Consider the following 16,433-nt stretch of genomic DNA (forward strand, 5'->3'; position numbering starts at 1 on the left):
CTACACTGCCAGCCCACAGCACATAACGACAATAACTCAACCACAATCCATGATTCGGACATTGAATGAAACATATATACAAGGCATCTCTAGCCACGGTAGCGCGTTTTATGTGCAGTAATCCTAGTCTCCTACTCAAGCTTCTTGCTAAGCACAACACCATAAAAAATAGTAGCGCCAAGGGTCACCAGGTTGACCAAGCTGGACAGTCCATGTAGACGACCAAACTTCTTGTTTAGAGCAATCATCTCCTTGGAGTGAGGTGGGGGGTCGTAGCTCTTCTTGCCGTCGCGGGTTTCTTCGCCGAGCATGTCAGTGATCCTAACGACCTAGCCAGAGCATTTTTTGTTTATTTGTGAGACATGTACATACCCTGATGCTTTCTCTCCCGCATCGTATCGACAGTAAGCTTGCGCAAGACACCAAAGTTTACCAGACCAGTGATGAATGCCGCCGCGAGCGGGAGGAGGACACTGAATTGGTTCTCTCGTTCCAGGAGCCCCGAAATACCAAGCGGCTGGCCGCCGCGGGAGGCAGTAAGTGCGACTACGACAGGGAGCGCGGTCTGGAGAGCGAAGTAGGTAGGGAATATCTTGGCTTGGAGAGCTGAAAACTGAGGGCGCGGAAGGGCGCGGAAGGCAATAATGCCGGAGACAAAGCTCTATAATTGTTCGTTAGAGACCATTGATATGTATGCGAAAGAGATTGGCATGTACCTGGTAGAGCTGGACACCGAGAAGGGTGCCGTAGCTGAGTCGCAGAAGTCAATACCGGGCTCCTCAATGTTAGGTTGTCGAGAACAGACCTTAAAATGTGGAAAGGGCGGGGGTCGAGCATTTTGACTGCTATTATTCTAGATAGTGGAATTGTGCTCCAAGGTGACGGAGTGCTGATGGGGCGATAGTTTAAAAGCTGGAAGTCTAGGCGATGCAGATGCATGGTGAATTGCGGGACCATCCGAGGTTCCGCGGAATGATATATCCACGCGTGGGCTGACAGATGAGCATTATTTCCACGTAAAGCTACTCATGATAGCTATACAAACGCACAATTACTATGTACACGCACCTCATGATGTCATGTGCCAACGTGTTGAGGCTGTTCCCAATCGGGAAATATCGCGCGTCTGCCTAGGCTTCGCGCGATCCATAGCCTGCTGCCTTTGGCTGACTCTTTATCAATCAATTCGCCGCGGACCCCTTGTATTATCTTAATGTTTGCGTCTCACACATATCATGGCGGATAAGGAAGCAACAGTCTATATCGTGGACGTGGGAAAGTCCATGGGCGAGCGGCGAAATGGCCGAGACTTAACGGACCTTGAATGGGCTATGAAGTATGTCTGGGACTGCATCACGAATACCGTAAGTAGCTCACGCTATGGTTATAACTTTTTCTGACCGCTATAGGTGGCTACTGGGCGCAAAACGGCAATGTTGGGCGTGATTGGCCTCAAGACTGACGGTAAGATATACCTCCCGTAGAAGAGGTTCTTATACTAAAACGGTTGACAGGTACTGACAACGAACTGGGAGACGAATCCCACTTCTCTCATATCTCGGTTTTATCGGAGATTAAGCAGTATGTAGCTTTCTAGGTGGATATGCTTGAATCAAGCTGACCACCCGTCCAGGTTTCTTATGTCTGATATTAGGGAACTGGGTGAGCGAATCAAACCAAGTAGCGTCGACAAAGGTGACGGTAAGGAATCCTATGGCCTAATTTCAACCTATACTGATTATCCAGCGATATCTGCTCTCATTTTGGCAATTCAAATGATAATCACCCATTGTAAAAAGCTTAAGTGGAAGCGGAAGATTGTCCTTATCACTAATGGATTGGGGCGGATGAACAGTGAGAACCTTGATGATATTGTATCAAAGGTCAAGGAGGATAATATCGAATTGATTATCTTGTAAGTGATGCTGTCCCATTTTCCAGAAGGGATCTGACAGGCCGTAGAGGACCTGATTTCGATGACGCTGAGTACGGGATCAAGGAAGAAGACAAAGATCCGCACAAGGTATAATCTCTTCTTCTTGAACTGGTTTATTGCTAATCACTTATAGGCTTCGAACGAGACTCTTCTGCGGACCATCACTGAACGGTGCGACGGAGTATTCGGTACGCTTGAGCAGGCAGTAGAGGAAACAGAAATCCCCCGCGTCAAGCCTGTCCGGCCAGTTGCATCATTCAAAGGTTTCTTACAATTAGGTAACCCTGAAGAATACGACACTGCGGTCCGCATTCCTGTTGAGCGGTACCCACGAACAATGGTAGCTAAACCCCCAACGGCCAGCCAGTTCGTCCTGCGATCAGATTTAGCCGCTGGACAAGAAGGCCCAGTGTCATCTACTGCCGTTCCTGAAACCCAGCCTGAAGATGGTAGTAATCTCACCAATGTGAGGAACTTGAGAACTTACCAGGTCAGCGACGAGAGTGCCCCTGGTGGTAAGATCGATGTTGAACGGGACGACTTGGCCAAGGGATATGAGTATGGACGTACTGCTGTTCATATCAGCGAGACCGATGAGAACATCACAAGGCTGGAAACCACTGCGGCTATGGAGCTAGTCGGTTTTATTCAGAGCGAACGGGTACGTACTGCTCGAACCTACGACTCGCCTTCCGCGACTGACATTCCCAGTATGACCGATACATGCATTTGTCCAATACTCACATCATCATCGCCAACCGTGCTAATGACAAAGCCTCACTTGCACTATCCTCCTTCATCCATGCCCTGTTTGAACTTGAGAGTTATGCCGTTGCTCGTCTGGTCACCAAAGAGAACAAACCTCCTACCCTAGTTCTGCTCGCACCTTCCATCGAACCAGACTACGAGTGCCTCCTCGAAGTGCAACTACCATTCGCCGAGGACGTCCGAACATACCGCTTCCCACCTCTTGACCATGTAGTTACCGTGTCTGGGAAGGTGGTAACGCAGCATCGAAACCTTCCAAATGACGACCTTCTTGATGCCATGGACAAATACGTAGATAGCATGGAGCTGAAGGGCACAGACGAGGATGGGTAAACTACCCAACATGCCTCGATATGTACACATCGCTAACGAATACAGAGACCTGGTCAATACGCCCTTCCCAATTGATGACTCCTTCTCGCCAGTTCTACACCGCGTGAACGCGGCGATTCGCTCTCGAGCTATACACCCAAACGACCCCATCCCGCCACCAGCAAGGATCCTCACTCAATTCTCGCAACCACCAGAGCACCTCCTCAAAAACGCAGAGCGCCATCTCAAGAGGCTTATTGAGGTAGCTGACGTCAAGAAGGGTACTAAGCAATTTTCCCCATTCCACAAAGAGTGACTCCTAAACTAACATACACTCTAGTACCTCCAAAAGCCAAGGGTCGTAAACGCGCGCGCGAACCCGAAAAGCCTCTCTCTGGCCTGGATGTCGACTCTCTCCTACATCAAGAAAAGCGCGTGCGGATCTCACCAAACAACGCAATCCCCGAATTTAAGCAGACCTTGGCGCAAGCTGAAAACATTGAGACGATGAAGGACGCAGTCAAGCAAATGCGCTCGATTCTCGAGGACCAGATCAGGCATAGCTTGGGCGATGCGAACTATGACCGCGTCACTGAGGGTTTGGGCGTTGTGCGTGAAGAACTTATAGCCTATGAAGAGCCTGGCTTGTACAATGATTTGATTAGAAAGCTAAAGGAGGCGCTACTGAAGGAGAAGCTGGGTGGCGATCAGAGAGAGCTGTGGTGGCTTCTCAAAAGGAGTAAACTGGGGTTGATTGAACAGCGGGAGTCGGAGCTTTCTGAGGTTACAGAAGAGGAGGCGAAGAAGTTTATGTCTGCTTGATAGGAGTAATGTTCCTAAGGAGTTTTATTCTAGATACCATGTGTTCCTATGAGAATGAGATGTGATGAATTCTGAAAAGGCCGGGGAATCAAATATAACTCGCCAAAGAACTAGAGTTTATACGTATGTGAAAGACCATGCTTACGGTAAGAGCACGCTGAAGGTAGCCGCGTATAGCAGGTTACTACGAGATCTTCCCCAGCCTCTTTTTCCCAATATCAACCTTCTGCTGAAGCCTATAAACATATCAGATTAGCAAGAAGTTCAGCTCACGACACTACGATGAAGGAAAACATACCTCGTGGCATCCTCATCCACCATCCTTAACATCTCATTCTGCACCTCCAACTCCTCGTTAATCTGGATACCTAGCTCCTTCTGCCGTCTCACAATCTTCAGCAACTCCTCCACACTCATATCCTGCTGCTGCATCATTTCCTGCTGCAACTGCAGGACACCCTGATTGTCCAGCTCGCGGGTCCGCTCCGTCTCCTTTCCAAGTACCCTCCCGGTCCTCGCCGGTTTCCTGCTACTTCCCCCTCCCGTCCCATTCGCGGCCCCTATAAGCGCCTCTTTATCCTTGATCGATGCAACCGCGTTATCAACACGACTCTTTGCCGCCATCGCATTCAGCAGGTTCTCTAACCCATCCCTTTCCTTCCGAGCGTTGATAAGGAGGTCCTTTCTGCGCCGGATTTCGCCTTCACCGAGCGAGTTTGAGCTCGTATAACGCCCCTTGGTACCACCATTCGAATTCCCAGCGTCGGCCATTCTTTTCAGTCCATCCTCCAAGGCCGTTATCAGCGACCCCGCACGCACAAGGGAGCTTTTCGCCCGCGCCGAGCTCTCATGCTGTCTCTGTGGCGTTGTCTCTTGGTCCCGCTTCGTGAGATGTAACCTCGCTTCATGGAGATGCGATTTCAGATCCCGGTGGCAATCGAGCCATAACCTTGGGTCTAAAATTGGATCTCCATTAAGAAAACCAGGTCCTGTAGCTGCGGCATGGAGACGGGCGGAGGATGCAGTGATGTTCTCGTTGCTATTATTGTTACTGCCTAGGCTAGGCAGGTTCAAGAAAGCACGCCAAACTGGTGAGTTCCGCCATCGGGGATCTGGTGCTTCGTTGATGGCGCGGAGGTAGGACTCAAGGCCTTGGCGGCGGGATTCGCGAAGATTGGCATTGGTGACTGTATTTGAGAGCCAGGATTTGGGGGGAAGGGGAAGAGGTGGCGCGCTGTTTGTTTGGGATATTAAGGTTGTATGGAAGGTCGTGAAATCGGAATAGCGCTTCGAGACGGCGAAGGAACGGAGAGGAAGGCGAAGGGTGATGTTGTAGATTGTGAAGGGTGGGGAAGTTGTAGAAGTTGTGGTTGTTGGGATGGAGATCTCGAGGGGAGGAGCCATGTTGAGAAATGATACTCTGGAAGCTCAGCAGAGCTCCCTGAACAGATAAATGACGATGTTGGAGCTGCAGCTGGAGCTGAGGCTGGTGTTGGATGCTGGGAGATTACGCCGATAAGGCTTCACTGCGCTAACCCGGTCTGGGCGCAAGTAGTGACGCACCTGCAGCTTGGCCCCATGACTAGTGCTAGGTAGCTGGTTTATACCCATGTATGGACTGAACAAAGGTATCATATTGGTAAAACTTCTATAAAACATAGCTCACCAAAAACTCTGCTCCGCTCCAGTCCATAACTCCCGTGCCTCCAACAGATCCCGCTGCCCATAGTGTTCTCCAATGATGGTAATGATCATATCCAGCATCGCACGAGTCAGCGTCCCAACATCTACAGCTGTTTCCCCCACTTCGCGTTGAGTTCCTATTCCTCCTTTAGATATTGAATCACTCTCAGTTGCTGAAATTCGGGCTTTGAGTCGTGCTTTCGCCTGTTCCAGCTTCTCCGCATCGGATTTCTTCTCCGCATCGAAGTGCTCCGAGTCGGGAAGGGCACTGATATCGACAGCTTCACTCCCTTTGTCGCCTGACGGCCCTTCCGCAATCTTATTCTCTGCATCAGATTCGTAATCATTTGCATCGTCTTCCTCGTCCTGCATTTCTTCGCGCTCTTCCCTTATCTTCTTTAAAATCCTTACCGCACGCTTTCCCAACTCACGAATATCCCCAATATCTCGAGCCCCTAGCTGCCCGGCATCTCGGCACTTCGCTAGGAGCCCCCAAGCCCAGGCACCGATACGTCGAATTAGGACTGCATCTCCATTACGCACGTTATCCGATATGAGCCGCGCCACGATCACCAACACTCTCAGGACACTGTCCATATCCATGCACGCAAGCTGCACTGTTTGAGGATCAACCTCTTTTATCAGGCGTCTCCACTCTCTCTGTGCAATTTTGGATGATCGGGGAAAACTGATAGGGTGCGAGTCGTCGAGCGCAGATATGGCTTCGGGCGGTGGCGTGCATTTCAGAATCGACCGTAAGAGAAGGAATCTATGATGGAGGAGGTTGTAGTAACTAGCTTGTGCATCTGATAAATTCTCGTCGGCGTCGACTTTTGTTGTGGCGAGGCCAATATATACTCCGTCCGAATAGATTCCTTCTGGGACGCGATCTGTAGTACTGAGTTCCTCGTCGAGTACATTTCCCTGCTGGGTATATTCAGGTTTAGTACTGGTCGCATTCGCCACTATCCTGTTCTCCACCAACGATTCTGTCGTTGCGGGTGCGTTGAAAAGTGTAGGCAGGGAGTTGGCCTCGGAACTAGAGCAGATATATCCAAGTCAGCAAACCTATAGAAAACAATCAATCAACCAAGGAAGAAACAGCGATGGGAGAGACGAACCTCGCTCCATTCGCAAGCTAGAAAACCCAGAATGCAAACTTAGCAAGCACGTCGCAACGGGAAGAAACCAACTCAATAAAGCAGTTATAAGTAATAGGAAATGCTTACCGGACCATCCTCAGGTACTCCAGCCCATCTTCCGCGGGACCGTAAAAGAGCTCATCGCCAGCTGCTGTATCGAGACCGGGAAAGGCGCTTTTCTGCCCGAAGACAGGGTGGTTGCGAGGTTTCTCATAAGGCGTCACTGAGTTCTGTGTTTCCTCGTCATCCTGGTCATCTTCTGTGTATGAGGAGCGGGCACGCTTCGTGTATGGCGAGTAGCCAGATCCTGATCCGGGGAAATTGCGTTTATGCGACATGCTGGGCTGAAAGATGGGGTTTGTGGTGCGTTTTAAGGGTGAGCAGTCCCTGATTCGAGGCGCTTTTTTAGTAGCTGTAGCTCCGCTCAGGCTAGCTCCATCGGCGGGCGGGTCCAGATCTACATGATAACTAGTCAATTACGGGACAGCTAAGACAAACTGACATGGCTATTGTGATACCTCTATAGCGTTTTCTGATAGATCCATATATTTAGATAGTCGAATTAATTATTCTTTTATCTGACTCTAGTTTTATTATCCAGTTTAAGGACGCAGACGCTGGGGGTCACGAGGGAACAGAGTCGCCAACCGGATATTTGGCAATCCAAGAAAGAACATAACAATACGGTTCAAACCCAATCCACCGCCGGCGTGGGGAGGGCAGCCCTGGCGGAAAGCAGCAAGGTAGTCTTCAAAGCCCTCCTGGTTGGGGTTGACGCCCTTGGCAATCATAGAGGCCTCCAACTCCTTCACATCGTGAATACGCTGGGCTCCAGACATGATTTCCTCGCCACGCATGAAGAAGTCATAGGAGTTAGAGAAGCGGGGATCTTGGGGGCAGGCCTTGGTGTAAAAGGGGCGGACAGCCATAGGGAACTTGTCCAGCACATAGAAATCGGTGTCATACTTTTCGCGGATGATCTGTCCCAGCTGTTTCTCCATAGCAGTGGTGAAGTCGTTCTCGAAGCGCTCCTGTTCTGACACATCAACGCCTGCCTCCTTGAGGAGCGCCACACCGTCCATATAGTTCAGTCGCAGGGCCTTGCCGTCCTTGGGGAGCTTGAAATCGCCTGCCTTGGGGTAGGACTTCTGGATAATGGCAATTTGGTCCGCATATCGCTCCTTGAGCTGAGAAAGGATGAATACGAGGAGCTGCTCGGCAAATTCGAGAACCTCGTGATAGTGAGAGCTGAAAGTCTTCTCAAAATCGAGACCGGTGAACTAAACAACGAATCGTAGTCAGCTTCTCTGTGTCAATAAAACTTTTAGTATGGACGTACCTCGGTCAAGTGTCGGTGCGTGTTGCTCTCCTCGGCGCGGAACACAGGAGCAATCTCGAAAACACTCTGCATGTCACCAGCGATACACATCTGCTTGTACAATTGTGGGCTTTGGGCCAGGTATGCGTTTCGCTTGAAGTACTTGACCTCAAAGACACCACTGCCACCTTCTGTGGCAGCACCAACCAGCTTCGGTGTAGAGATCCATCGGGAACCACTTTTGATCATATACTCCGCAAACAGCTCTGCAACTCCGCTAGAGATCCAGGTAATAGCCTGGCTGGTTGCCGTCTGAAGATCTAGGACACGGTTGTCAAGACGAGTCTTGAGGGTGACAATAGGTGCACCATCCGAATCAACCTGGAAGCCCTCCTCGGTCGTCTCAGGGAGCGGCCGCTCCGCATCCTTGACCTGCATGGGAAGTTGTTGAGCGGCTTCGGCAATCATGTAAACCTTGCGGATATGGATCTCGTGGTTACTCAAAGTGGCGGACGCGATCGGAACCCCGGGCTTCTTAACAATACCAGTAACCTGGACGATAGAGTTGACGTTCAAACCACTAGTGTACTTGACCATCTGTCGCGAGATGGGTTCCGCCGCAGCAATGACAGCCTGCACCTTCAATCCCTGCTGACGAAGCATCAGGAATGCCAATTTGGCACTCTGAGCACGGGCATTGTCCACACGAGCCACAACCGTGACTTCCTTTTCATAATGTTCGTCGTTGATCTGGGAGAGTTGCGTACTGGGAAGGACGTCCGCGGTTTCGGGAATCGGACCGTATAAATCCTTTGCGGTGTCGTTTGCCTCGGCAGCAGCGGCCTGGGCTTTTTCTTGAGCAGCGCGTTGAGCTGCCTTCTCTGCCTTCGCCTTGTCCTTTGCAAGCTTCTTCAACGCACTTTTGCTGAGCTTGCCTTCTCCGCCCTCACCAGCCTCCGCGGCGGGAGTCTCCTCGGGCTTGGGACGAGCGGGCAATTCGGAATCGGCCATGATAATGTCGAGAAGGATGAAAAGAAATTAGATGCCCGTCGCAGTTCTGATATCAAGCTGATGGCAACTTCGTAGTCACTCGTCGGCGCCTAGGCTTTCGTTGACTCGAGAGGCAGTACAGCTCTTCAATTGGATCACCCCGCCAGGGCGGGGCCTAACCCTACGAGGGGCTGCTCACGTGTTAAAAAAAGAGCAGCCTGAGGCGACATCATATATATATGCTTGCAGCTCAGCATGTAAGGACATCATAACATAAACAATGCAATGAGAGTGTGTGTAGCTTACTAAAACACGCTCTTATGGCAAACTTATAATTTTATAGTGGTGAAATTCTCTGACAAAGTCTAAAGTACAGGTTGTTTATTGTAAAGTGTATACTGCCATCTTTGGATACTAAACATAAGTGGTCTGAATAAGTTGGCTAGGGGTCACCAGCACATGGTGTATGACATTACTCCAGGCAGCTTGCAACCTACTTAGTCTGCCAATTGGAATGCTGTAGGCCCCATTCGACAGCTTTCTGGACGTTGTCGGCAATAGTCTTCGGGGTCCATGCTGGCTCGCCGCCCATATAAACGCCAGTCCGCACGAGTATAGAATGCCACTCGCTATTGTGCGCGCTTCGGTACGAGTTGGCTCCGCAAATATCCGATTCCGGGTTGTCTCCAACCATATAAACGTTCCGTAAGGGTCTTGTCGTTTCAAACGCAAACGCTCTGGATCGGTTACGCAGGAGTTGCTTCTCCGCAAATTCGTACGTCCCTTGCGACGGTTTACCAATGACTGTCTTCTGAAGCTCAACGCCTTTATTGGAGCCACCGGTGATTGCACTCCACATGCCTTCCAACGCTTCGCGGAAACCGCCCTGTCCGAGACGTGGAAGGCTGTAAGCCGCCGCCCACCAAAGATCCGGATTAGAGAAGTAAAGAGGCGGTTGCCCATCCTGCTGGTATCCGCGATTGGGAAGATTGGCGCGTCCATTCTTGTCTGATATAGTTCCTAGGACTCCTTGCGATGACAGCAGAAGATCAATGATGATATGTGCGTCCAACGCCCAATCCCTCGGATCATTAAAGACGAAGATAGCGTCAATTTTAAGCCCCATTGTTGGGTCGCCGGGCTCTCCCTTATGAGGTAGGGGTCTGGTGAAGGTCTTGTAGTAGTCGCTGAACCCTTTTGAGAATGGCCAAATGGATGGATTGGCCATGAAGATGTCGCCAGGCGTTACGACGTTCTTAAATCCGTACTTCTCTGCCACCGCACGACAGCCATCTCCATCTCCACCAACCACCAGTACACGTTTGTTCTCCAGAGCGGGTTGTGATTCCGTACCTCGTACCATCTCCGCAAAAGGCGAGTGGCTTTGAATGATCACATCTGCATCTAATGGAACCTGGAGTTTCTCGCTGATTTCAGCAACGCGTTCCGTTTCGTGTTTCCCGCCTCCATTTGTCAGAAGAATAAACGGTATTCCCTCTTTCTTTAAAAGCGCTAACGATTCGGCGGCCCCTGGAATGGGAGTAGAGGATCGGAGAAGGACGCCATCGATGCTTTGCAAGTGTTAATAGAGCAACACCAACAATGCAAACGATTGATTTCACTGTACCACAAGAACTTACTCAAACGCAAAGGCGAAATCAGGGACTCGGGGCGCTGCAGAGCTAAGGTTGCGTATGCTTCGGATGCTTGGGCCAGCGGGGAGAAAGGAGCGGGCGGAATAGCGTTGAACCAGTCTCAGTGACCGCCAGAGGTTTTGGGAACGCATTCTTCCTTTAAAGGGTGAAGCAGGAACAATTGACACGTTATACAAGAAAATAAGAGGACAGATGCGAGGAGAATTCGGTTTGGAAGGACGTGTTGTTATTTGGAGGGATCGGGCAGTCATCGGAGTTCTCAGCGGCTTTTCTCAGGCTGGATGATATCATTCCCATCTCTTCTCTTTTTCCATCCTGCTCAACTAAGTCGGCGACGCCAGCTACGGATAGACAACTTATGATGGAACTCTTGGTTTTTATCGCTCAATGACCTCCGAACCGCCGATTTATCTCCCAACGGAAATAGTCATTCAGATTCTGGACGAGGTCGCTGCGGATAAAATCGCCCGCCAACCAACACTCTATGCGTGCTGTCTCGTTTCCCGGCAATGGTATACCTGTGCAATCACTCTCCTTTGGGCGGAACCCCGGCTGAATAGCGGCTCAAGCTTCACGAAGTTTGCAAACATAATCAGTCCACCGATTGGGGTCCGCAAGAGTAAATGGAACCTCGGGGCCCTGGTCCGCAAGCTGAACCTGAGCTCGCTCGTCCACCACAGCTCTCCCAGCCTAACCGCAAGGCTGCTGGGCCGAGTTAAAGAAAACTTGGAAGTCTTCATCGCACCCAGGGCTTCATTCGCCGTAAACAGCCTGCCGTCACTCGCGAAATGTTCCAGACTCCGTCATCTAGACCTCTCGCTCGTGGCCACACCTATTCCCTTCCAGGATCTCAGAAGAAGTCTAAGCAACCTCGTCAATTTGCAAACCCTTCGCCTTCCCCAGTCAACTTCCATCACAGGCACAGAATCGTTCGGAATACCTTGGCCCCAGAATCTTCGCCGTGTCCAGTTCAGCGGCCACTTTTCCGCTGAACCAATGCGATCGTTCCACTGGCCGACATCTCTCACAAGCCTCACTCTGAAGAACTGCTCCGACCTCTCTCTCACAAATATTAGCAGCCTTATGTGCAGTCCTGATTTGAACCGAACGCTAAAACGCCTTACAATATCCGGCTTTAACCGCCGGCTGAGCCCAGAATCAATTACCTCAATACTCGGCTTAACACCCGCTTTGTCATTTCTCAGTATCCCTGGTGACATGGTGGATGACACATTCTTCGACCTGCTTTGCCACATTTGCATTCCTACGCTGGAGGTGCTTGAATTCGGATGGCCAAGTGAAGACCCGACAATATACTTTGGTATAGAGAGCTTGCTCGGAGCGCTTGAGCTCGGCCTTCCGAACCTATATGCCGTGGGCTTCGCCGAGGTGTTCACAGAAAATAGCATGTTGGATGACGACGCGGTCGACGACTTTCTGCTCAACCGTGCAAAAACGAGAAAAGCGCTTGAAAACTCTAACAAACCCACTCTGAACATCCAGCCGGGCGTCTATTATGTCTAAGACTTATCTGGTTGTTTCGCTAATGGGTGCTTCCTGATCACTTCTTGCCGGAGAAGGGCACGGGTTCTGATGCTCTAACCTGGTGTTAGGGTTGATAGGGACGACCACTGAAACTTTCCGTATAGCAATATACTATTAATGACTGTTCATTCCTTGTCTGACTTTTATGTGGTATGCCCAATCGAAAAATAGCTTGATCGGATTCGATAGATGCTAGAGTTAGATATACCCTCCGGAAGCTGCCAAGCTATTCTACCCAAGATTATCGCCAAGAAGAAAGCTGAAGTTTTCAACTCATAGGTTTCAGTTCTGAATAGCAGGTATCGTGTTAATATTGTTATCTGCATATGATGGAATGTTAAGAAATGGTGCAGAACGGCTAGTAGGACAAATTGGTGCTACGCCATTGACAGAAGATAGAAGAAATACTCTTTGATTTACCAAAATGCAATCATTATGGTAATAACAAAGGACCAGAAAGCAAAAGGAAAGAAGGGATGAGAAAAGAAAGGAGAAAACAGTGCAATGGATTTAGACGCCTACACAAATCATCGATCGCATCTAACTTGACACATGCATTATAGACGAGGGGGAAATTGTAGAAGTAAAATAGAAAAAGCAAGTCTGATTTCATGATTCCAGACTCATCATCGCCTGAGTATACCTTGAGAAGGCCACAAAACTACACAATACACCCGCCTTCGCTTAGGCCAAAGAAGCAATCACCGCAGGGGCAACACCTCCTTCTTCGGCGCGAACTGTGATCTTGGTCGTCACTCCAGTCTTGGTGGAGTACGCCATCTTTATGAGGGCCGCGACTCGGCCGCCTAATACTGTCTTTCCGAATAATTTAAGGGTGTGTGTGCTGTTGCTGAGGGCAACGTCGGTTCCCTCGAGGGGTTGTAGAGAGAGTGTAGAGATTAATTGTTCGGTCGCGTCTGAAACTGGTTAGCGCAGGTCAAGAATCAAGGGTTTCAAGTCACATACCTGCGATGCCCTTCAAGTTGCTGAGTTGCAGAGTCTCACTGACTTCCTCGCCGTTGGCACCTGCCTGCTCCCAAACATGGTCGAAGCTGCCAGCAAATGTGGGGATGACATAGTCGCTACCTGTTAGCTCGAGATCGTTGACCTGATATTCATCTTCATATCCGCTGTCTTCCGGCTCTCCAGTTGTAGGGTCGATCTCCTTTGTAGTGAATTTGAGGTTGTTTGTAAATGAAACAACGGGGACGCTCTGTTCGCCCTCGAGCTTCTTAAACGTGACATAAACCACACCGGGTTCGTTGGTATTTAGTTTGGGTGCGGGGACGATGAATTCCTCCTCCAGGATATCTTCTTCCGAGGGTGTTGCGACCACGGTAACGTCTTCCAGAACCGTATCCGGAAGAGTGTTCTTAATGTCATATTGCAAAACAATATGCTCCTTGAAGATGTGCTTGACGGCAGTGACAACGTATTCCGTTTCGCTCTCGCTGAGTTCGACAGGAACAGAGGACTTGAGCAATGTTCCGTACGCCTTGAGCTCGGGGATCTGCATGAGCTGCTCGGCATACTTTTGTGTGGCGGCCGCCGTGGCAGCTTCGGCCACACCATTTGCTTTGGCACCCTTGGGGGGTCCGGTAGATGGTGCCTTGAGTGTGGGTGTAGCACTCGTAAGCTTCTTAGTTCGCTCCTCAGCCAACGCCTGCTCCTGGGAGACAACTGGAATTGTGGACACATCGAACGCCGTGGCAAAGGTCTCTTTATCGCCAGATGTCACATACATGACGAGTTGATGCTCAAAAGTAGAAAGAGAATACATCGATTCTATCTAGTCAGCGAGAGTCGGAGATCGAAGTGGTGAAGTACAAGCTTACCATTCTTAATGAATAGATTGGCCATTTCATCCTCTTCAGCCATCAATCGGAGGTTTAGAGCAGCTCGGTCGCGAACTTCGTCATCGGTGTCATCAAGGCACCGCGTGAGGAGAACAGAAACGCTGGACTTCACTTCAGGATCCTTCTGGCCAACGCCAAACTTGGCCAAAGCTGTTACGGCAGCAGCACGAACAATGGCGTTTTCTAGGACCACTCGGTTGTAGATGTAGCGGATATACTTGGTCGGCTGTGATGTCTTCGGGCCCTCAACACCGAGAAGATGAAGGACTCTGACAGACAATTTAGTGAACTCGCAGTCCTCGATAAACTCACAAAGATGGGCGAGGGCTGCCACAAGTTAATAAACCACAAATTAACAGTTCGGAAGGAGAAGCCCGTACCATCTTCTTTGCTTTCAGGCACGAATTTGATGAGGTCGAACATGCTCTCAACGACGCTCCGCTTGAACTCATAGCCGCCCTCATCTCGCAATATACCGCTGAGGAACGAAAGCATACCGGCCTGCTTGCTGGGGAACTTCAGGCACAGGGTTCGGATGGCCTCAACGATAGTAATCTTGAATTCGTCAGTGATGTCGGCCATGAAGCCTGAGATCTGCTTCATCAGGCGGTCAACGCTAGCCTCGTTTCCAGTCTTTAAGAGAGTGGTGATGGCAAAAGTGGCGATGGACCGGTTAGTGTTCGAGATTAGGGCCTCAATATCAGGGTTACAAACGTTAACCACGTGAGGCTTGAATGACGCGAATCGGTGGAGGATGCGGATCGCTGCGAACTTTGTGATGGCACGAGGCGAAGAGAGGAACAACTGGAGAACATGGACAGCCTGCGAGGCTTCCGCATCACTAACGTCCCTGATATCACAAATAGCCTTTGCAGCCTCGAAGTTCACCATCTCATGCTTGTGCCGAAGCCATCCATCGAGCATCTGCATCATGGGTTTCCTTAACCCGGAGTCCTCCTCCGCCAACTTCGCGGCCAGGCGCACAAGAAGAACAAGCGCAGCGGGGCTCTTCACCACTCCTGCTGCGCCATATTGTTGAACCATTTTGACAAGGGCCATGCGGTCATGGGAGCGCATCTGATATAGGAGGCCAATTGCGTGATACTGGGTCATGAAATTTGACTGCGAAATCGCGTGGGCCTGTGAGCTGCCACCAAATCCAAGGAAACCGGTAGATTGCTTCGAGGATGAAGCGGCTTCCTGTGTTTCGCTTTGCCATCTTCGAACCACGTCACGCGCAATCGGAAGGAGGTGATATGAGGAGACGAGGGCGGCCGAGGAGACCGAAGGGGTTTTGTCGACAATGGCTGTTTTAATCAATCGCTCGATACCCTGTACGGTAGTGGCCTATCAAGCTGTCAGAGATGAATATTCGGTAGCTTTGTGCGACTCACGTCAATGATGCGGCACAGAGCCCGGATAGCATTGGCTCGGTATAGGACATCGCTGCCGACCGCGGTGTCCTTCATGATGATACTGGTAGACATAATGACATCTTCGGCCGTGTTTGCAAGCTCCTTCAAAATGAGATAAACCATCTGCCGTAACGAGGGGTCCTTGTTCTGGAACAGTTTCGAGATACCGAAGAAAAGAGTGGTCGCTTCGTTTGTTGGGAACTGTTCTCCCGTGAAGACGAGGACCGCGATCTTGGTCAGTAGCGTGCGGCATTGTCGAGGAGATATCGGTGATGAATTGAAGAGCCGTGCTACCGGAGGAGAAGACGGTCAGCAACATGGTCTCCGGGGCCACGGTACAGCTCCGACTCGGGTGTTTGTCTCTTACCATCTTGGAAAACAGAGGTCCGATCCAGCTTGATCATGGTCTGGTCGGCGTCCTCATCCTTCTTCATGTAGCTCATGTTGCTGAGCGGCAGCAGTTGCAACAGAGATAAAACTCTCTAACTTGCTCTCTGTCCAGAAAGTGGCCGCTTGCGGGGAGACGTAGGGTCAATAGCGAGGGGGAAACCCAATTGACCGCGAATTCAGGAGTCGGAGGGATTGGTAGTTCGGTACGCAAGAGGAGTGAACGGTATCAAATCCTCATTATCTCGTGAGGATAAGACAATATGGGACCAGATGGAATTGCTGTTAAGGTGACCGGCCCAACAGACAACAACAGCTTAGTTGGACTCCGACTTTCAGTTCCCGTCAAGCATCCAGGTGGCCTTCCGCCTCTGTGGGTGCTAGCCACACCCCAACAAACATTGCAAACATGCCGCAGCCTCTTAGGTTGAGGCTTCACTCACCAGGTCCAGATCTTCAATGTCTTTGTGCACACTAAATGTCCTTCTTGAATGCTCTCATGCTGACACGGCCTATGATCTGTTCTACGAGAGTCTAGGCTCAGCATACCTATTGCTACATAAGGATAACAGACCGATCTCAGGCCTGGAAGCTGTTCTAGGCA

The 16,433-nt window shown here is 50.4% G+C and overlaps 7 protein-coding genes across 7 annotated transcripts, besides 1 other annotated feature; 2 read left to right on the top strand and 5 right to left on the bottom strand.

Annotated features, from left to right (window-relative positions):
• Positions 1 to 16,433: part of a sequence feature (contig 1.78 659..353456(-1)) that runs on past both edges of the window.
• Positions 132 to 837, bottom strand: ANIA_04553 (DUF4149 domain-containing protein; the record flags this gene model as incomplete). Its single annotated transcript, XM_657065.1, has 4 exons — positions 132 to 329; positions 434 to 661; positions 717 to 750; positions 806 to 837. The coding sequence occupies 4 exons, from the start codon at positions 835 to 837 to the stop codon at positions 132 to 134; spliced, it is 492 nt and encodes a 163-aa protein (XP_662157.1).
• ANIA_04552 (protein nkuB) lies at positions 1,236 to 3,838 on the top strand (the record flags this gene model as incomplete). The annotated part of the gene is made up of 10 exons (XM_657064.1): positions 1,236 to 1,364; positions 1,410 to 1,464; positions 1,515 to 1,581; positions 1,634 to 1,701; positions 1,747 to 1,915; positions 1,945 to 2,023; positions 2,070 to 2,597; positions 2,648 to 3,033; positions 3,083 to 3,297; positions 3,357 to 3,838. The coding sequence occupies 10 exons, from the start codon at positions 1,236 to 1,238 to the stop codon at positions 3,836 to 3,838; spliced, it is 2,178 nt and encodes a 725-aa protein (XP_662156.1).
• ANIA_04551 (uncharacterized protein) lies at positions 4,023 to 7,001 on the bottom strand (the record flags this gene model as incomplete). The annotated part of the gene is made up of 5 exons (XM_657063.1): positions 4,023 to 4,074; positions 4,137 to 5,224; positions 5,402 to 5,456; positions 5,505 to 6,560; positions 6,751 to 7,001. 5 exons carry the CDS (start codon positions 6,999 to 7,001, stop codon positions 4,023 to 4,025), a joined length of 2,502 nt encoding a protein of 833 aa, XP_662155.1.
• Positions 7,197 to 9,081, bottom strand: dps1 (aspartate--tRNA ligase dps1). The gene is made up of 2 exons (XM_657062.2): positions 8,003 to 9,081; positions 7,197 to 7,943 (listed from the first exon to the last, which is right to left on the bottom strand). The coding sequence occupies exons 1-2, from the start codon at positions 8,990 to 8,992 to the stop codon at positions 7,266 to 7,268; spliced, it is 1,668 nt and encodes a 555-aa protein (XP_662154.1). The 5' UTR covers positions 8,993 to 9,081; the 3' UTR covers positions 7,197 to 7,265.
• ANIA_04549 (putative HAD superfamily hydrolase) lies at positions 9,465 to 10,757 on the bottom strand (the record flags this gene model as incomplete). The annotated part of the gene is made up of 2 exons (XM_657061.1): positions 9,465 to 10,542; positions 10,612 to 10,757. 2 exons carry the CDS (start codon positions 10,755 to 10,757, stop codon positions 9,465 to 9,467), a joined length of 1,224 nt encoding a protein of 407 aa, XP_662153.1.
• Positions 11,136 to 12,150, top strand: ANIA_04548 (F-box domain protein; the record flags this gene model as incomplete). Its single annotated transcript, XM_657060.1, has 2 exons — positions 11,136 to 11,138; positions 11,245 to 12,150. 2 exons carry the CDS (start codon positions 11,136 to 11,138, stop codon positions 12,148 to 12,150), a joined length of 909 nt encoding a protein of 302 aa, XP_662152.1.
• On the bottom strand, positions 12,708 to 15,885 carry ANIA_04547 (coatomer subunit gamma; the record flags this gene model as incomplete). Its single annotated transcript, XM_050611696.1, has 6 exons — positions 12,708 to 13,088; positions 13,138 to 13,956; positions 14,007 to 14,354; positions 14,408 to 15,374; positions 15,422 to 15,732; positions 15,810 to 15,885. 6 exons carry the CDS (start codon positions 15,883 to 15,885, stop codon positions 12,856 to 12,858), a joined length of 2,754 nt encoding a protein of 917 aa, XP_050467693.1. The 3' UTR covers positions 12,708 to 12,855.

Source organism: Aspergillus nidulans, chromosome III (genome assembly GCF_000011425.1).
Source record: "Aspergillus nidulans FGSC A4 chromosome III".
Taxonomy (NCBI): domain Eukaryota; kingdom Fungi; phylum Ascomycota; class Eurotiomycetes; order Eurotiales; family Aspergillaceae; genus Aspergillus; species Aspergillus nidulans.